This window comes from Talpa europaea (genome assembly GCF_964194135.1).
Source record: "Talpa europaea genome assembly, chromosome: 6".
Classification (NCBI taxonomy): domain Eukaryota; kingdom Metazoa; phylum Chordata; class Mammalia; order Eulipotyphla; family Talpidae; genus Talpa; species Talpa europaea.
Window position 1 is genome coordinate 91,841,349 of NC_140072.1, and position 20,055 is coordinate 91,861,403.

The following is a 20,055-nucleotide window of genomic DNA, read 5'->3' on the forward strand; positions in this document are numbered from 1 at the left end:
GCCATCGTGCAATCTCTAATTACAGCGGTGTTTCTCCAATGAATCCGACGTGAAAGTAGTGCCTGAAGGAAGTCTGGTGTTTCAAGAGCCAACTCTGATATCATGTTAGCTGTTTCCATGAGCTAAACAATAAAGCTTTACTCTTAGGATCTGATCTAAGGAATGTCAGCTCTTTCAAGAGCTTCATATTTTATTTAAAACATCATCAAAGTGTTATGCTGCACTAAAGAACAGAAACAAAACTTTTCATACTAAATCCAATAACAAGTATAAACATAATGGCTAAAGGTATACTAAGACATCAACTCAAATACACGTTTTCCTGTGATTTCCTGGTGAAATACAAATTTTACATATACTTAGGTGGCAAATAATTACAAATGAACTCAAACATCTGCTTTTTTAAACAGAAAACAACTCTGGATAGAGAAATTATTGCTTTCACTATGAAGTCTTTAAACTAGGAGTTACTTTCTTTGGCGCACAATAGCTCTTCTCTCCCTGAGTGCTCAGGGGGGCTCTACCTAGTTTCCTCTGAAGCAGAGGTGAGAAGAAATGCTCTAAGCACACTTGAAATTATTTCATCCATACCTGTCAGCTCTTCTCCAGCAAAAGCTGCTGCCATGGAGACATGGCTTAGCTCAGCTTATAGTTTGTTGTTTTTTTTTTAAAGAATCAAAATCTTAAGTTTTTCTTAAGATATATACCATATGAGGCTTTTTCCTTCATGCTACCCACAGAAGAGAAACATATCACTAGAAATTTTACTACTAAAATTCATGACAATAGTTGCTCTGTGTTTTAAAATCTTTAGGCTGTCAATATGCACATTCATATTTAAAACTAAGAGTTTTAAATTGACATTTGACATTTGACAACAGTTGTTTATTATATCTGTTATGCAGATTTTGAGACTTCTGCACTCTGATGTAATCCCTAATTACAGTGGTAATCTTCAAATGAAGTCCATGTCAGCCACAGTATCTTCAGGAAACCAAGTGAGTAAAGAAACTCTTGAAAATGCTTACAAACAAATCAAGATGAAGGAAAATGTAATTAATAATACTTTAAGTAATAACCAAGTAGGCCAAAATTTAGAACTGTAAAGGTACAAATGTTCCATATATCATTACTTCAAGCCAAGGAAAGCTAGAGAAAGAACAAGCTTGGAGAAAAGAAATGATTGGAAAGTAAAATAAATCTCATTCTTAATCTCTCTTCCACTCACCCCTCCTTATTAATACAAGTTGATTTCTCTACTACAATCCCTTTAAAAAAGCTCTTCACAGGAAAACCTCTAAAGATCTTCCTGGCCATCTGGCATGTACTTGCTAACTAACCTGGAAGATGCCATTGCCTCAGATCCAATAACAAATACTTTGAAGTTGAGGCTGAGATGGGGTCTTCTGAGACTCAAGGAATGGGGCAGCCTTGGCACTTTCTTTAGGGACAGCAACTGATATGACTTGTTCTGAGGCTACTAGTTCATACCTGAAAGTGCAGTTAATTACCCTATACAGTTTCAGGAAACAGGCCTGGAGTGGTATCATCTCAGCTAATGGGTACCTTCCTGGGCACAGACTTAAAGAAATTCAGCTCAGTTTTCCTTTTTTTTTTTTGTAACATCAATTACTTAACTTTTATAAATTCAGTCAAAGATTGGCTCCACCAATATGAAAGCAATACAAGTAATCACAGGCAGATGAAATAATTCTTAACTCTAAGATTTCATAGCTACTAGGTTTATTCAGCAATCAAAAAAGATAAACTCATGCCATTCGCAGCAAGGTGGATGTAGCTAGAAGGAATTATGCTCAGTGAAATAAGCCAGAAGTAAAAAGAAAAATATCGGATGGTTTCACTTATAACAGGAATATAGGGGAACCAAATAAGACATCAGTGTAAAAAAATAATAATAACAGCACAAAACACAACAAAGCAAAAACAGACAATTATAAACCAGAGACATTCTGCAGGGGAGGAGGAGGGAGAGGGATCATAGTAGGGGAGGGAGGGGCACAGGGGACTGTGGTGATGGTGCACGGGTGCCTTGGGGAAGGAAATTCTATGGAGACTCAATCTGAGGGGGTGGGGGGAGCAAATATGGTCTAAAAAATGTAAAAAATGATAAATATTAAAATTTTAAAAAGTAAAAAAAAAGATCTCTACTAGGTTTAATAATAACACATTGTGGTAACACCTTTTTGTGATCTCTCATTGATTTCTTACCTAGAATCCTGGAATCAGTCCCAGGATAAGTTTATTTTCTAGATCTAAGAGCAATTTTAAAAGTCTTTTTTTCCCCAGGCACATTAACTTCCCATAACTGAGAAAATGATAGTGTCAAATATGCTTATTTTTCTTCAATAGATGATTTCTAGAAATCCCATCCATGGTAGACTGCAATTCTTAGTTCATCACAACAGAGCAAACGAAACAAAACACTACAGCTACTAATATGCTGACTGAAACTCTGCCTGTGGGTCATCTCCCTCCAGAAGAGCAGCCAGAAACACCCTACTGCCCGCCCATCCACTCCACTTACGATTCAGGCGGTTCTGCTCAGGTTGTGCGCTGTCCACAGACTGAGTGCTGGACACTGAGGACACACTGGAGCTCCGGACAAAGCCAAAGGCTGCCAGCTTGGCAGCTGGGAGACGTGAATATCCAGGAGGGCGAAGCCCAGATTTCGGTAGATTAGATTTTGCAGCATTTGAATTGGAGGCTTTCTTTAAATCTGCTAAAATGAGCCCAAACCAAAAAAAAAAAAAAAAATTCTCAATTAATAGCAAGATAGAGGACGGCATCAATGGTAAATACTCACCCCAGTGAAGCCATTTACAACTTTCACCTGCAGCCGTTTTTACCATGAGTGCTTGTATGCACATCCTTCAGCACTGTTCTTATGCTATAACTAGTCTACTGTATTATCTAATGAAAGATTAATCAGATGGCAGATTAAACATAATTTAAAAATGAATATTTGTAAAATATACAATGTCCAAAATTCGATGAAGATTCTACAAACTACAAAGCACTTATGTATGGAAATACAGATGCCAGACTGAGTGTACAGTGTCCCTTTCTCTATCAGCAGTTCCCTCGAAGAGTGAGGCAGTGGCCAGTTGCAGGTAAAGGTAGAATGTACACAGATATGGTTCTCTGACCCCCCCAGGTCAAGATTAGGAGGGGAACGAATCAGATGAGTGTAGAGGGAACAGGGAACAGGGAGCTGATGCTGCAAATATTTCCAAATCAGGTCTGTCCTCAAACTTGAAAATAATGTTCAAACATTACAAAGGGAATAATCATTGTTTAACAAGCAGTAGTGATCAGGGTCTCCCCGTGGTGCAGCGGTTGAGCGCTGGGTTGGAAGCTGCCCGCAGCCTCTGCAGCGCCAATTGAATCCCCGGCCACAGGGCGAGGGTCCCACATGACACGCAGATCTCTCCTGCCGCCCGCTTCTCCTCTCAGCAGTGCTTTCGGTCTGTCTGCCTGATCTGCTCCCCGCTCTGTCTCTGGTGAATCCTCTTACCCTCCCATGCCTCTGGCCTATACCCCAGTTCTTATATAAATAAATAAATCTTTAAAAAAAATCTCTGGGAATTGTTCTAAGGGTAACTGCAAATAAACATTTATATAAGAACATCTATGAAATCTCAATAAGAACCATGAGTCAGCAGTTTACTTAGAAAGTTTTATTTATAAATGCCTACATTAAAGATAAAGATGTCTAATTGACATAGCAACCTTCCAGTTAAGGACACTAAAGAAAAGCAAACAAAACTAAATTTAAAGAAGAAAGAAGAAAAAAAAGAAAATAATAAAGATAAGAATGGAAATAAATGAAACAAAATAGAAAAACAACAGACAAAAATCAAAGAACCCAAAAGTTGGTTATTTGAATGATTAACAAAGTTGACAAAGTTTTAATTAGACTGACCAAGAACAAAAGATAGAAGACTCAAATTATTAAATAAGGAACAAAAGAAGGGATATCTCTACTAGTCTTGTAGAAATAAAAAAATTCATACAATGAGCAACTTCATCTCAAAAAATTAGGTAACCTAGTAAAATGGAGAAATTCCCAAATAATGAAAAACTATAAAAATTGACTCAAGAAGAAATAGAAAATATGAATACATTAATTTTAAAAAGGTTGAATTGGTAGTCCAAAAGTTCCCACAAAGAAAAGCCCAGGTTCAAATATCTTCACCAGCGACTTAAAGCAAGCATTTAAAGAAAAATTTACACCAGTTCTTCACAAATTGTAGCCTTCCCCCACCCAGGGAACATTTCCAAACTCATCCTATGAGCCAAATATTACCTTGATTTTACCAATATTGCCAAATAAATATACCAATAAATTACCAATAAATATTACCAAAACCAGATAAAAAATATCATGAAAGAGGAAAATTGACCAATACCTCTCGTAGATACAAAAGTCTCACCATAATATCACAAATTGAAATCAGTCACATTTAAAGAAGAATTACATACCATGACCAAGTAAGATTTGATGCAACAATGAAAGAGTGGCTTTATATATGGAAATCAGTTACTACTACCTAGTCATAGAGTTTAAAAAAAACCTACATACTGTTTTCAGTAGATGCAAAAAATATCACTTGACAAAAGTTAGGATTAAAACTACTTAGCCAACTAAGAATAAAAGAAAGTATTCTCCACCTGATAAGAGCATCCAGAAAAAACTCATAGCTAACAACACCATCAATGGAAAAAATTAATGCTTTCCCCAAAGATCATGACAAAGATCTCTGTTCTCACTACTTGTATTCAACATTTTATAAATGCATCAAGAATAGGCAATCAGGCAAGAAAATAATATATGTTATATGTATTTTTGGATGAAGACCAAATATATATAAGAAATATATTTTGGTCATCTGAATGACCACATATATATTTCTTATAAATCACAATATTGAAGTCATGAAAACTTTAATGTAAATGAAAGAAGCTAGAGACAAAAGGTCACATATCATTCCATTATATGAAATATCCAAAATGGCAAGTCTAGAGAGACAGGAAGTAGGGTCTGCAGTTGGCAGGAAAAAATGAAGAGTGCCTGATAATGGGTAAAGGGTTTCTTTCTCTTTGGGATCATGTAAATGTTGTAAAATTGATTGTGGTGATGGCTGTATAATTCTGTGAATATACTAAAAACCATTGAAGTGCAACCATTAAATGAGTGAACTGTATATAGTTTCTAATTATATATCAATAAAGCTGTTATATTAAAATAAAAGTTTAAAAAAGAATTAGCAATTTGTCTTCAGTTTATTAACAGTTTACTATATGAAGACAGAGCAATGACTATTTCCCCAAGCTCTATCACATTTTCACTTTTAAAGGGCCTGTGTCAGACAGAGAACAGGGTCTGTCATTGTGTGTCTGCAACAAAAAATACTTCTAACAAGCAGGTGAAACAAATGTTTCATACAGCAGATCAAAGACTACTGCAAATAAATAAAATGATGATGGGAAATGACTTTCAATAACTTCAAAAATTAATAAGCATAAAAATCTCTAGGTTCAAATATTCAAGTCCTGTACAAATGAGTTAAAATGAACTCACTCTGATTTTTTACCAAGCCTTTATATTCTGGTATTATTTTGCAAAAATATAATAATAAAAAAATTCCTTTTTGAACAACGAAAGAGATTTTCTGCTATTGAATGTTTAAAATATGTATTGGTCTTACAAAGTAATGTAAATATTATTACAAAGCATTAATTTTTCTTTTGAAAGATAAATACTTATTTTGATGAAACTTGAAGAATTATATTTTTTTCTTTTTTTTGTATTGATTCTCTTTTAAATATGACTCTACTGCTAGAAATATTTCAATCTAGAATCGGACTATTGTAATTTTAAGGTTCAATGATATAGAGATAAAGATCCATCCATCACTGTCCAATATATTCTTATATCCCAGGCAATAAAACAAGACTTTAAGAAAATAAATGTATAATAATTCAATTTAATATGCATTTAAGGCACCAACCACTGGAAAAGCACTTCACAAGGTAATATGAGAAATTCATAAAAAAGCAAGAGTTGTCTCCAAGTGGAGTTTATAGCCTACTGGGGTAGAGGCACTAGTTCATTCATAAGTAATCTAGCCTAAGAGAAAGAGGAGAGCAAAGCCAGAATGGAAGTGCAATCCATTGCTTTAGAAGAAAAGAACTAAATGTAGACAAAACCATCAAATAAAATGATTCAGAGTTTTTATTTAAGGTCCTTTTTTTTCTTCATAATTTTACATTTGGTGTTTTATTTCTGTCTGGTATATTTATATGTACATAAAAACACACATATTTATATGCATAGTTATATGCTCTGGTATATTTTTATATATGAACCAAACTACTTTTTTTCAATCTTACTATAGATCTTCCTACTTTCTTTTAGAAATAATTTCTTCTGTCACAGGTATTTTGTAGATAAGTGGCTTGCCTTGTTCAAATGACTGAGAAACAATTTTTCTCGCACCTTGCTCAGGAACATGAACAAACAGCAAATGTTTTTGCCAAGCTTCCTTCATGCTGGGAAACAGTAAACAAATGTTTTAGTATTAAGGCATCAACTCCTCCAAAGGAGAAAAGAAGAACAAATTAAAGAAATGACAGTGGTATATTTCAGGATTGCACTGAAGATCTGGATTTAATGTAACTATTATCCAGTGTATAATCTCAGGCAATACTAAACTGTCGGAACCTCAATTTCCACACATAAAAATGAGGATTCAACTATCTACCCACATGATAGAAATCACATCTAAAGAGTTATTGTCTAGCATGGCATGTAATAAACACACAATAGATGATGACATTGCTGGTGTTGTCCTTAACACTACTGTTGCAGTTGCAGAAAGCACTCCCCATTAAAAGAAAAAGAAAACCAGAAAATAGCCATTATCCAAGATGACTCTTCAATGACCCTGAGCAGTGAATCAGAGCTGACCTGGGAGACCAATACTATGTCATAAAAGTGATAAACTATGACTTCTTAGTTGAGGTCTAATGAATATTGCTGATTCTCCTTGAGCTTTGGATTGTTCACTCAGGGAGAATCAGCTATGCCATCTGGATATTTAAGCAGCCCTGTGCCATGGTCCACACTGGAGTAGTCTCCTACCAACAATCAGCATCAACCAGTCAGCATATGAGTAATGGCTTCATCTTGGAAGTGGACCCTCCATCTTCAGTCAAACTGACAAGTAAAGATGACTGTAGATTTAATTGAACCTCACTTCAACCTCATCAGAGGGTCCCAGTCACTGTCATTTAGATAAGCTGTTTTAAATTCCTCACTCACAGAAACCATTAGGTGATAAATGATTACTGTAGTTTTAAGTGATGAGGCTTTAGGATGATTTGTTATTCAGCAACATATAACTAATACAGTTATTGGCACTTGGAAGAGGTGTTTTATCATAACAAGAACCTAATTATATATAATAGGAGTGACTTTGGAACCAAATAGACATGGAAGTTACAAGGAACTTGAAGAAAGCATTACTGAAAGCCTAAAGAACTTTGAGAGACTTTTAGCATAAGCCAATGAACCCTGAGGAAACAGTTAGTGGGGGTTAAAGGAAAGAGAGAAAACTGATGGGCAGAAAATTCTTGTTAGTACATGTTAGAAAGTTAGAAACAATGATAACTACTTTAATACGAAATGTAGGCCTTTACCTAACGATGTTAGGAATCCAGCTAAGGAGAATTCTGCTTAGAGTGCTGAAGATCTATAATCCTTCTGGTAAAGTGGAATAGTACAGGGATAAGCCTAAGACAGTAACATAAAGGAAATGTTCAACATAAAGAAGGATAGGACTTGTTGCAAATTTGCATCTTCTCCAGATGGCAAACAATACCAAAATTAAGAAGTGGCTTCTGGGCAAAAATCATTATCTGGGATGCTGGCAGGAAAACATGGTTTTAATAATGAAGCAAAGAGGTGACTAAAATCCTTTGGCAAGAATACAAAAGTATATAAGGCACTGCTCGAAATAATTGTTAGACAATAAGGTTTCAAGAAAACTTAAGGCCATTATTCTTCCAAAGCTTAACTAGCAACTTCAACATGTAATAGAACAGCTGTGAATTTTAATATAGGTAGAAAAGTCCTGCAGTGTGGAGAGTGATGAAAACGACAGACACGCCTAAAATGATGTGGAATGAGCTGCCTGAGGATAGAGTAAATTCTCTATCACCTGAGGATGACGTCAACATGCCAGCAAAGCAAAATCATTAATAGTTAAAGAGAAAATCTAGAATAACCAAATAGGCACAGACACAAAGGAATGACCTCACATTATATGTGAAACTTAACTCAAAATAGATAACAGCTCTAAACTTAAGAGCCAAAACAATAAAACTCTTAAAAGAGTTTAGGCATAAATCTTCATAAATTTGAGTTAGACAGACTTCTTAGATATGACAACAATGGCATAAACAACAAAAGGAAAAATAAATTGGGTATTATCAAAATGTTAAATATTTTTGTTTCAAATGAGTCAATCAAGAAAGGGAAAAATCATCCACAGAATGGGGAGGGAAATTACATATCATATATTATGACATACTTATATCACTATAAGGAACTTATACTGTCCCTTATCTTAATTTTACACAATAAGGGACTTTACACAATAGGGGACTTTTAAGAACTCTTAAAACTCAACAATAAAAACAATAATAAAAAGGCAACCCAATTTAAAATTGGGCAAAGGATATACAAGGACTGGTGTCTTTATTTTTTTTTAAAGATTTATTTATTCATGCATACAGGAACCTGGGTACAGGCCAGATGTGCAGCAGGGCCAGAGAATTCACCAGAGACAGAGTGGGGAACAGAACAGGCAGACTGACTGAAATACACTGCTGAGAGAAGCATCGGGTGAGACAGGAGAGGTCTGCGTGCCATGCAGGATTCTCCCTGGCCAGCCAGGATCACACCCGCGCCGCAGAGGCTGCGGACAGTTTCACAGCAATGTGCTCGACCGCCTGTGTCACCAACGGAGGCCCAGGACTGGTGTCTTTATATGAAGAAGACATCATATAAACACCCAATAGTATGTATGTTTTCCAACAGGCAAATGAGCATATGCTCAATATTAACAGTCACTGAGGCCATGCAAATCAAAATCACAAGCAGATAATGCTACACATCAAGAGAATGGTATAATAAAACAGCAGGTGATAACACATGTGGGAAGACTGCAGGGGAAGTAAAAGCCTTTAAGCACTAAAAGTGGTAACAGGAAATGGCACAACCATGTTGGAATATAGTCTGATGATTCCTCATAATGTTAAATACAGAGTTACCTACCATAAGACTCAGATATTCCCTCTCTTGATATATACCCAAGAGAATTTTTTACAAATTGTACACAAATGATCACAGTAGCATTATTGGTAATAAACAAGAAGTTACCAAAGAATCCCATATGTCCATCAACTAATGAATTTATAAATTAATCATGAGACACACGTGCAATGGAATATTATTCAGCACTAAAAAAGGGAACTGCGATGGATTGTATTGTGGTCCCCAAAAACGTATATGCTAAAGTTCTAACCCTCAATATGACTATAATGGAGAAGTACCTTCAAGGAGGGAATTAAGATAAATAAGGTCCTAAAGATGGGGCTCTGATAGGACTGGTGTGCTTATTCAAAAAGGAAGAGCTAGCAGAGAGAACACATGTTTTCTCTTCACCAGTACAGAAAGAACAAAAAGTTACCAAAGAATCCCAAATGTCCATCAACTGAAAAATTTGATGGAGCCATGCAAGAAGGTGGCCACCAGCAAATTGAAGAAAGATGCCTCACCAAATACCAATTCTGCCACCACTTTAATCTTAGACTTTCAGCCTTCAAAACTGTGAAACAGTAAATTTGCTCTTTACATCATCTAGTTCATGGTATTTGATTCTGAGAGCCCAAGCTCACTAATGCAGGACTGAAGTGTTGATACATGCATGCATTGGAAGAACTCTGAAAAGACGATTAAGGCAAGCGAAAAAAAGCTAGACATATGTTATATGAGTCCATTATATAAAAATCCAGAATAGGCAAATCTATAGAAAATGGAAGTAGAAGAGTTGTTGCCAGGATCTGGGGTGGGGAAAATGATGCAAACTTAATAATGAGTACAGGGTTTCTTTCTTTTTGAAACAAAAGAGTCATGAAAATGTTCTAAAATTGACACTGGTGATGACGCCACAATTCTGTATCAGACTATACTCATTGAATTTACTCTTTAAATGGGTTTGTGTGTGTGAATTACACGTGGTACTTGAATTATACTGTATGGTATTTGAATTATATTGCAAAACAGCTGTCACTTAAGAGAGAGAAAGACAGAGACAGAAAGCACTAAGGCTAGTTAGCTATTTAACTACCTGAAAGGAATATAAAAGCAGAAATCAGGCAGATGGCTAGATCAGCCTTTCTTAACCCAAAAGATAGATGACTGAAATAAAAGTATTTGAAGAGTCAGCCAGTAGCATAGCCACTAAAACTAACATGGAGAGTCAGAGACTGAAAACTGTCTCAAGGAGAGTGAAAATGAAGAGGAGGAAATGAGGAGGAGGAGGAGGAAGAAAAGGAGACAAGAACTGCAGAGCTTCTGGCTCCACTCAGCTGCCTGAGTGACCGGACAACACGGGAGTCACACTAGTTCTAACAAAATAGAAATAAATGAGGCCCAGCTCCCGCTAACACTGACAGCAGACACACAGACAATTCCAATAAAACATGCTGAATGGCATGACAGAGAAATGAACCCTGAGCTGTGTGAGCACAAAAAGGAGTGTGGGGGGGCTTTGCCTAGCGTGGGCTGACCAAGAATGTGCTCTTGGAAGAGGTTAACTTGAGCTGGCTCATAGAGGATAAACAGGATCAAGTGGAGTTAAGAATAGAGAAGGGAATTTCCTGGAGGAATCAGCTTATTGCCTGAGTAGCACGGGGAGAGCCAGGTCTGGTGGTGAAGAGGTCGGCTGGAAGAACTCAACTGATACTTAGGAGCTTGGTTTTTCTCCCTCCCAACAGCAATGCAGAACCAATAAAGAATGTTAAAGGAAGGCAAATATGGTTCTATTTGTGGCGTGGAGGATGGGCTGAAGAGAGGCAGAACTGGTGATAAGGAAATCCAGTGGGACCCAGCAGGTAAGAAGTTCTGAGAGCAGGGATGGAATAAGGTGGATATATGCAAGTTACAAAATCAGCAAGTCATGCTGATTGATTAATTCTAGGGTGGGGTGTGAGAAAAGAGTAAGCCTCCTTGTTACAGGAACAAGAAACAGCCTATAAAGATGAATAATCTGCAAAGGAACCATGATCATTGCGCCACTGAGATCACACACACAGAAATAAAACAATCAGTTGGGACTTTAGGAAAATTCTTTCACTTCAAAAAGAATCTAAGCAAATTTTGGTCAGAAAACTATAAACCAAAGACATTCTGCAGGGGTGGGGGAGGGAGTAGGATCAAAATAGGGGTGGGAAGAACACAAAAGACTTTAGTGATGATGCATGGGTGAAATGGAGGTGGGAATTTCACAGGGACTACACCTGAGAGAAGAAAGTAAACATTGTACAAAAATGAAGAATAATGTAAAAAATATATAAAAGAAAAAACAAACAAACCAATAAAACCTTATAGATGCCTCTCCTGCAGAGTGGTTGAACAGTGAGTCACTCCCTGTGATCAGCAAGTAAACCCCAGCAAGCCACATACTGATGACTAGCAAGTGGATACGAGAGGCCTGAGTGGATCAGTTAGCCTAGTGGCTTAGATTCTAACTGTATGTGAAAACTCTATTTAGCAAAGGTAAAGGGAAAAGCACCAAAAAAGGCTCAGCTAACATTACTACCAGTGTGTTTATAACCTATGAATCATGAGCAGAAGAAAAATTAATTGTGGTGGCTAACTGGCATTTATTATACAGGACAAAAGGGAAATATGAAAGTTGCTGTCTTGTTAATATTTTGGGAGTTATGAGGATTTGGTCTATGGTAAAAAAAATACTATGCTATATGAGCAAAAATCTGCAAAATAAAATAAAGCTATTTATGCAATGTGTCTCATTAATTACAGTCCAAATATTGAGATTTATTTCTTACTATAATTGAAAAACAGAGATTAAGTATTTAGAATAACTGTGACCTGTTTAGATCTTGTCTGTCACCTTAAGTGATTATATTTAATCCAGAGATTCACAAATATCTGGCGATGTGTTTTTCCATTGCATTAGAATAAAATCACCACTAAGGAGAATTAACCTGTCTATACATATTTAGTCGGTGTGTAAAGGAAAGAAAGTGTTGGTGTAAGAGAAGGGATTTGGAAAGGGATGTGTTCGGGAACAGGAATAAAAGCGTACACAGACAGAAGGATATTAGCAGGAGGTATAAGTAATGTAAATACTACAAAATGTCACTATTGTTGCTGAACAGATTTGCTTATAAACAGAAACTGGGGGCCTCCCTGGTGGCACAAAGGGTTAAGACACAACCTGTGAAGCTGTCTGCAGCCACTGCAGCATGAGTTCGATCCCTGGCCTGGAAGCTACCCACATGGCACAGCAGATCTTTCCTGACTCTCCAGCTGCTCCCTTCATCAGTGTATTTCAGTCACTCTGCCTGTCCTATTCCCCACTCTGATGAATCCTCTCACCCTCCCACACACACACCTCTGGCCTGTACCCTATTCTTGTATGCATAAATAAATAAATCTTGAAAAAAAAACAGAAGCTGTTTAAAGGTATGTCAACTTCAGGAGAATTTGTAGTAGCAGAATCAGCAGAATTAGTAAGATATTTTTAACTGATTCTAAATCTACTCATGCTACTATATTATACATGTGGATTGATAAAGTCTTGGGATCCTATTTATATTAATGATTCTCAGGGAAATCATCAGAGTCTCAAAGCTAATCAAAAGTAATAATATTTTTATGAGCAAATGCAGTTCAATCATCTATTTTCTGATAAATAGCTTTAGCATTTCAAAATAGAAGAAAAATTAAAGCACTTTATTTGCTAAGGAAAAACTCAGAAAAGTATAATATGATCAAATGATATGTCTTTCCCATAGAGTGCATTGAAAACCACAGTCCTTATAATGTTTTCACAGAACTGGTGAAACAGATACATTTACAATACTGAACATCACACTAAGAGATACTGATATCAACACTGACTAGATTTTAAGTAGAAAAGGAGACTACTAGCTGGTACTAGACAAAATAGGGTATTTTTTTACTCATTGTTTAATAAAGCTTTTTAAAATTTATTTCTGCATACAAGAACTGGGGTACAGGGCCTCCCTGGTGGCGCAGGTGGATGAGCACAGTGCTGTGAAGCTGTCCACAGCCTCTGCAGTGCCAGTTCGATCCCTGCCGGCTGTGTAGCAACCCACATGGTGAGGCAGACCTCTCCTGTCTCGCCCACTGCTCCCCTCAGCAGTGTATTTGGTCATTCTGCCTGTTCTGTTCCCCACTCTGTCTCTGGTGAATCCTCTCACCCTCCCGCGCATCTGGCCTGTACCCCTGGTTCTTTTTTTTTAATGTCTAATTTTTTTTTAAAGATTTTAGGGGAGCAGCGGGCAAGACAGGAGAGGTCTGCTGCACCATGTGGGATTCTCCCTGGCCAGCCGGGATCAAAACCACGCTGCAGAGGCTGCGGACAGCTTCACAGCCATGCGCTCAACTGCCTGCACCCCCAGGGGAGGCTCTATTTTTACTAATTTTTTAAGAGCTTTCTCTCTAATTTAAAATTGGTGAAACTAAATTTTAAGAAGTATGACTAATTAAAAAAAAACATTTACTGAGTTCCTTCTATTAAGCACTGTACATGTTTGAACCTTAAACACTAGAGAGAAAAGAGACTGGTACTTATTGAGGCAGATATTTCAACAATTTGTGGAACACAGAATGCAGATGGAGGCCCCTGGCTGACAGGCAGGGGAGGGCAGATGCTTTTGCATCTGCTGCAGTAGAGGAAAAGCCTACTCAGAGCACTCCATGCAGGCATGTAGTGTCCAGTAACCAAGTATTTATTTTCCACCTCCCCACTGCTCACCACGCCCCAGGGGGAGAGGAGATAGACTTCTAGAGAGTTGGAGGAAGTTCAGCCAAATCGGTAAGAGTGAAGAATCATAGGATAAAACAAACAACAAAAACTAAGGAAAACAAAGAGAAAAATGATCCCTGAGGATATAGAGAAAACTCAAACAAGAAAACATATCCAAAAAAAAAAAATCTCTAATTCATATCCTCAGAGAAATTTGGGAAGATATTGCAACAATAAAATAAAGAACAATATGCTAAGAAAAAGGCCATCAGACCTATGAAAGCATTCTTGGAAATTAAAAACCACCAAAACAACAATTCAACAGAATCATTAGAAAGTAAGTCCATACGGGTGATTTGTGGTGGGTGTAGTGTGGTAACCCAACTAAGGATATGTGAACCTAATTCCCTAAGTCATATAGAGTGTTATAAACCAATGCTATTTCAATAAAGAAGTAAGAAAGTAAATCCAATAGGATCAAATGGAGGAGGAAAGCATGAGGTAAGAAAAAAAAGAAAAAGAAAAAGTGGACACTTTGGAGACGCAAATACCAAATAATAGCAATTCCACAAAGAAAGAGAAAGACAAAATAACAAATTAGAAGTTCAGGTGATTGCCCAATGCTGAAAGGAAACACAAATCCAAACTGAGAGCTTAATAAGTACTAAGCAAGATCAATTTCTCTCTTTCTCTCCCTCTCCTTTTTGAGTCTCTCTGTCTCTATTTACTTTTTCTTTTTCTCTCTCTCACACATGCACATATAGCTACACACCTGTATACTTTTAAAACACTAAGGACTTGAGAAGATTCTCAAGCTTTAAGGTGTCCTACAAAAGAATATATCTCAGACTCGAATCATGGTTGTGTGCAGGTGAAGGTGGGGTAGCAACACTGAAAATCCTTGTTTTGAAAAAAAATCATTTTCAATCTAGAAACTTATATTCAATCCAGTAAATACAGGCTAAAGACAGTTTCAAGAATTGCAAAAGTCTGCATTTGCTTTCCTTAAAATATCTTAGAAAATAACTCAAGATATATATACTCCAGCAAAATAAACAAGGTGACCCAAGAGGAGGAACACCTGGATCAGTCCCTGGAGAAAAAAAAATAAAGGGAAATTCTAGAAAGACTACATCTAGCTGAGAAAGCAACCAGAAACTGTAAGATCAAAATTCCAGAGGGAAGCACAAGCACCAGTACAAAAAAAGGCAGAAAGGAAAGTCTCTTCAACAAATGGTGGAAAACTGGACAGCCACATGCAGCCACATGCAGTAAAATGAATCTAGACCACACTTTTATAAAATTTACTTAAAATGGAATAAAAGCTTGGAGGGGGGCCTCCCCTGGTGGCACAGCGGTTGAGCTCTGGGCTGCGAAGCTGCCCGCAGTCTCTGCAGCGCTGGTTCAATCCCTGGCCACTGGCGAGGGTCCCATGTGGTGTGCAGACCTCTCCTGATGTGCCCACTGCTCCCCTCAGCAGTGTATTTCATCGGTCTGCCTGCTCTGCTCCCCGCTCTGGCTCTGGTGACTTCTCTCACCCTCCCGCGCTTCTGACTATACCCAGTACTTGTATAAATAAATAAATAAATCTTAAACAAACAAACAAAAAAAGCTTGGAGGTTAGACTGGAAATTAGACCGGAAACCATAAAATACATAGGAGAAAACATGCAAAATACTCCATGACTTTGACTTCAGGGATGACTTTGAGTCTCAACACCAATGGCAATGAACACAAAAGAAAAATAAATAAATGGGACTTTATCAAACTAAAAAACTAATGAACAGTTTGAGAAATTGCCATTGAAATGAAAAGACATGCTACCAAAAGGAAGAATATTTGCACATCATGTATCTGACAAGATAAGGCTAAGGTATCCAAGATTACAAAGAGCTCACAGAACACAACAAAAAGGAAATAAAAGACCAAATCAAAACTTGGAAGGAAGAGATAAATAGGCTCTTCTGCCAAAAAGACACAAAAATGGCCAACAGGCACATGAAAAAAATGTTCAATATCACTTATCATCAGAGAAATGAAAATCAAAACTACAAGACACCATCGCACACCTGTGAGAATGGCCCACATCCAAATACCAGAAATAACTAGTGTTGGCAAAAATATGGAAATAAAGAACCCTTGTGCACCATTGGCAGGAATGTAGCCTGGCCCAGCCTCTATGACAAACAACATGGAGGTTTCTGAAAATATTAAAAATAGATAGACCCTATGATCCAGCAATTTCATGCCTTGGTATGTGTATCCAAAAAATGCAAAAATTCTAATTGGAAGGGATCTATGCACACATATGTTCATTGAAGCACCAATTACAACAGTTAATTTATGGAGATTACTTAAGTGCCCAACAACAGATGAGTAGAACATGTGGTACATATACACAGTGGAATATTACGCAGCTATTAAAGAGATGAAATCTTACAATTTATGAAGACATGCATGGAAGTGAAGGGGGGATTAGGATAAGTGAAATAAGTCAGTGAAGAAAGACAAATATTGGGTGATTTCACTCATATGTGGAATATAGATAAACAAAACAAAACTAAACCAAAACAAACATTAGAATTATGACTACAGAATTGAGGCTACTAGATGGGGAGGGCAGAGGTGGAGACAGAGGGGAAAGGGCTAATGGTCTATGCTGAAGAACTTTGGGTGCTTAGGTGGTAAGTGTGGGATGGCAACATAGATCAGAAGAGGTAAGAACCTATTCCCCTAAATTATATAAAGCCTTGTAAAGCAATGGTACCTCAATAAACACAAACAAATTCAGGACACAGTGGGCATCCAGAGGGCATGAGTCTATTCTTCACTCCGGTTTGAGGTTCTACTTTCTCAAACCACTCACTCCTTTCCTACTTCTGAACCTGTGCTTTGAAATGTGTAAAGATAAATATATGGCCCCTTTTTATATTATATAAAATCTAGGAAGACAAGCTTTATAATAACAGCTCGTGCACAATGAAAAACCAGACAGACATGTGAAATTCACATTGATCAAAGTAAAAAATAACAGGATAACAAATATCTAGATAGCCTCAACTTCACTATTATTTTAAAAGGCAAACAGATGGCTCAGCTAATCACAAGGACTCACCCTTCAGCTGAGTCCCAGAATTTGGGGTGGGTTCTTGTCTGTTGTCTGTCACTGAGCTAGACCTGACATTACTCTTCCTTGCTTTTTATTCTTTAATAATTTTCCCTTATCTATTCTCATATGAACTTGATTCACGGGTTCAAGGAGTTAATCAAATTCACTTCCTAAAACCCACCTACATACTTCTCTCCAACACCCCAAAGTTCCCAACACACAGACACACACACACACAAAAAAAAAACCCACGACATCAGATGGGCTATCATTTTGGGTAGACAGTAACAACCTCAGGAAGGGTCCTTGTCTCCAATCCTTTTTACCTCACCCCACCCCACTGCTGACCCTAGATCCATTCTCCAAACTTCACTCCAAATGATATTTTTAAAAATAAAATATGGTCATATTATTCCCTAGTTTAATACCATTTAATGAATCATCTTGCTCTTAGGTTAAATGTTAAAATAACAGTTTGCCGGACCATCACAACCTTCTGCCTATTCTCTCATCCTTCCCCTCACACTCTATATTGCTGTTACACCATCTTCCCATGCACTATGGCCTCTGCCTGAAATACCCTTTCTTCCATTCCTGCCATTTCCTCATCCCTTTTTTCCAAGCTCCAAATCTTTTGTTTTTCACGCTACATCTTAGAAACTTTTCTGGGCCTTCACTACAGGATAGATTCCCCTCTGTTTACCTGAACTCAAAGACTTCACCATCACAGAATTCAATCATACTGTACAGTGACTGTAGTACCCCAGGTGCCAAAGGAAATTTGACATATAGTAGGTGCTCAATAAATATTTATAAAATATATGAACAATGTTTAGCTAAATAAATAGAAAAAAAATAGTTGTTAGCTGGTGCTCTAGCCTAGAATCACAGAAGCTGCCTATGTCTGGACTGACGATACTTGAATTTTTAATAAATCCCTCCAGGGCTTTATTGGCATGCTTGATTTCAATGAAAGCAAGCCAAAGAAAAGAGAGCTTTGGGAGCACAACGAGAATAAAGTCATTGTCAACGTCCATTTCAACAGCATAGAGGAATGAGTAACAGTGAAAGAGGTAAGACAAAAGAACAAATTGTAGGTTCCTCTACACCCTGAAAGATAAATTTCAAGGTTATCCAAGGTCATTAGACACAAAGGGAATGGCAATATGGCTGTGCGGCTGTGCTCTCTTTTACCATCTGAGTAACCCATCAGTTTGTACTAAGGGAACAATTTCCCATCTGATTTAATCCTTTGGTAGATTCTACAGTTTTTGTAAAATTAAAACAGCGGTAAAAATAGTAAAGTGTCACTTAGGTGATGTCAGTTATACTGTTCTCATTCTTAGCATAGGAACCAACACTTCACCCACTCTTTTTTATTATTCCTCATCTCTTTTGTCTTAAAAGAATCAATGCTTTTCACCTATTACAAGGTTCACCCTTGGGATCCTGAATATGTCATCTTCCACCTTTCTGGGGATTCTGTTCTAACAGTTAACGACCACCACACCCTTCAGCTTCTCTCCACAGGCCACTCTTTCCCTCATTTCAAACAAGTTCCAACATCTCCCACCACACTCTAAAACAAAACAAAACAAAACTAGACCCTGCTCCCACTCCAATTAGTACCTGTGGCTCTTATTGGTACATTTTTAGAATAGCAGTCTATTCTCTTTGCTTTCACTGTTCATTCATTTTTCAACCTACTAATATGTGACTTCCACCCCCACATTGTACTAAAATTGCTCATTCAAAAGTAGGTCGCCAACTGCTTCCTAATTTCCAATTCCAAAAGAATCTTTGCATTTTTATTGTGCTTTCTCCTGAGATGCAGTTTTGACCATTTTCTGCTTTGGAAACTCCCTCTTACTTAAGACTCAAATGCTACATTTTCCTGGTACTTTCCCCACCTCCCCCACAGTTTTTCTCTTGTAAACATCTTTCTTTAGTTATGCCTTAGATGTGGGTATAAAGTTACTTTCCTGGCATTTTCTTTACCCTACCTTCTCTCTCTTTCTCCCTGAATCTACTCATCAATTTTCATGACTTCAACTCACATCTAAGAGGTAATGACCCCCACATTTATATCTTTCACTTAGACTTCTCTCCTGTTGAAAATGTTTATCTAAACATCCCTAGGAACCTCAAACTCTGCACGTGTTAAATAACTATCTACACATCCCACCAATCCTACAAAACATCCCCCATTGTGTTTCCTACTGAGTTACTAGTCCCTCTGAGGGGTCCAAATCACCCAAAATAACCACCTCTTTCTGATAAGTATATATTCATCTCTTACCCTTTCTCAACCTAGCAAATTCCTATTTATGCATCAAAATTCAGCTCATCTCACTTCATTTAGAATATCTTTAATCCCTCTCTGCCCAAGTTAAATTGTATCTCCCTCCTCTTGTGTATTCTGCATATATCTCTAAGAAGTACTTCTCTCTTGCTATTGTAATTACTAAGTTATCTCTCTGTATTCCTACAAAGTAATGGGCTATATAATCTATGCATCCTAAATACACAGACAAGTACCTAGTCTATAATAGATCCTCAGAAAATCTATGATGAATAGCTGAATAAATAATATAGTTAATGAAGGATTAAGGGAATGGATCCAATCATTTCAAAGGTTGGAGAGTCTCTTAAAAGCAGTCAATCCACAAACTAAAGCCCATAGGCTAGCTAGCTATTTTGGTAAGAAGTGTTTCACTGGAACACAGCCACATTCATTCATTTGCTTATTATATGTAGTTGTTTTTGCATAACAACTGCAGGGGTCAATACCTGTAACAGAGACTGTTTATTCTCCTGAGCTTAAAATAATTTCTAGGA

At 37.2% G+C, this 20,055-nt stretch overlaps 1 protein-coding gene across 3 annotated transcripts in view; it reads right to left on the reverse strand.

Annotated features, from left to right (window-relative positions):
* Positions 1-20,055, reverse strand: part of MTUS2 (microtubule associated scaffold protein 2) — a gene marked incomplete at both ends in the record, with an annotated part of 339,837 nt that overhangs the window by 302,526 nt on the left and 17,256 nt on the right. The window contains one exon of one of the 3 annotated variants that reach the window (XM_084235098.1): positions 2,546-2,737. The exons of 1 other annotated variant lie outside the window; for it this stretch is intronic. In XM_084235098.1, the coding sequence (XP_084091224.1) occupies positions 2,546-2,737 (192 nt within the window). Of the gene's footprint in view, positions 1-2,545; positions 2,741-20,055 lie in introns of all 3 variants that reach the window. One more of the 3 variants, XM_084235097.1, reaches the window with a different exon arrangement.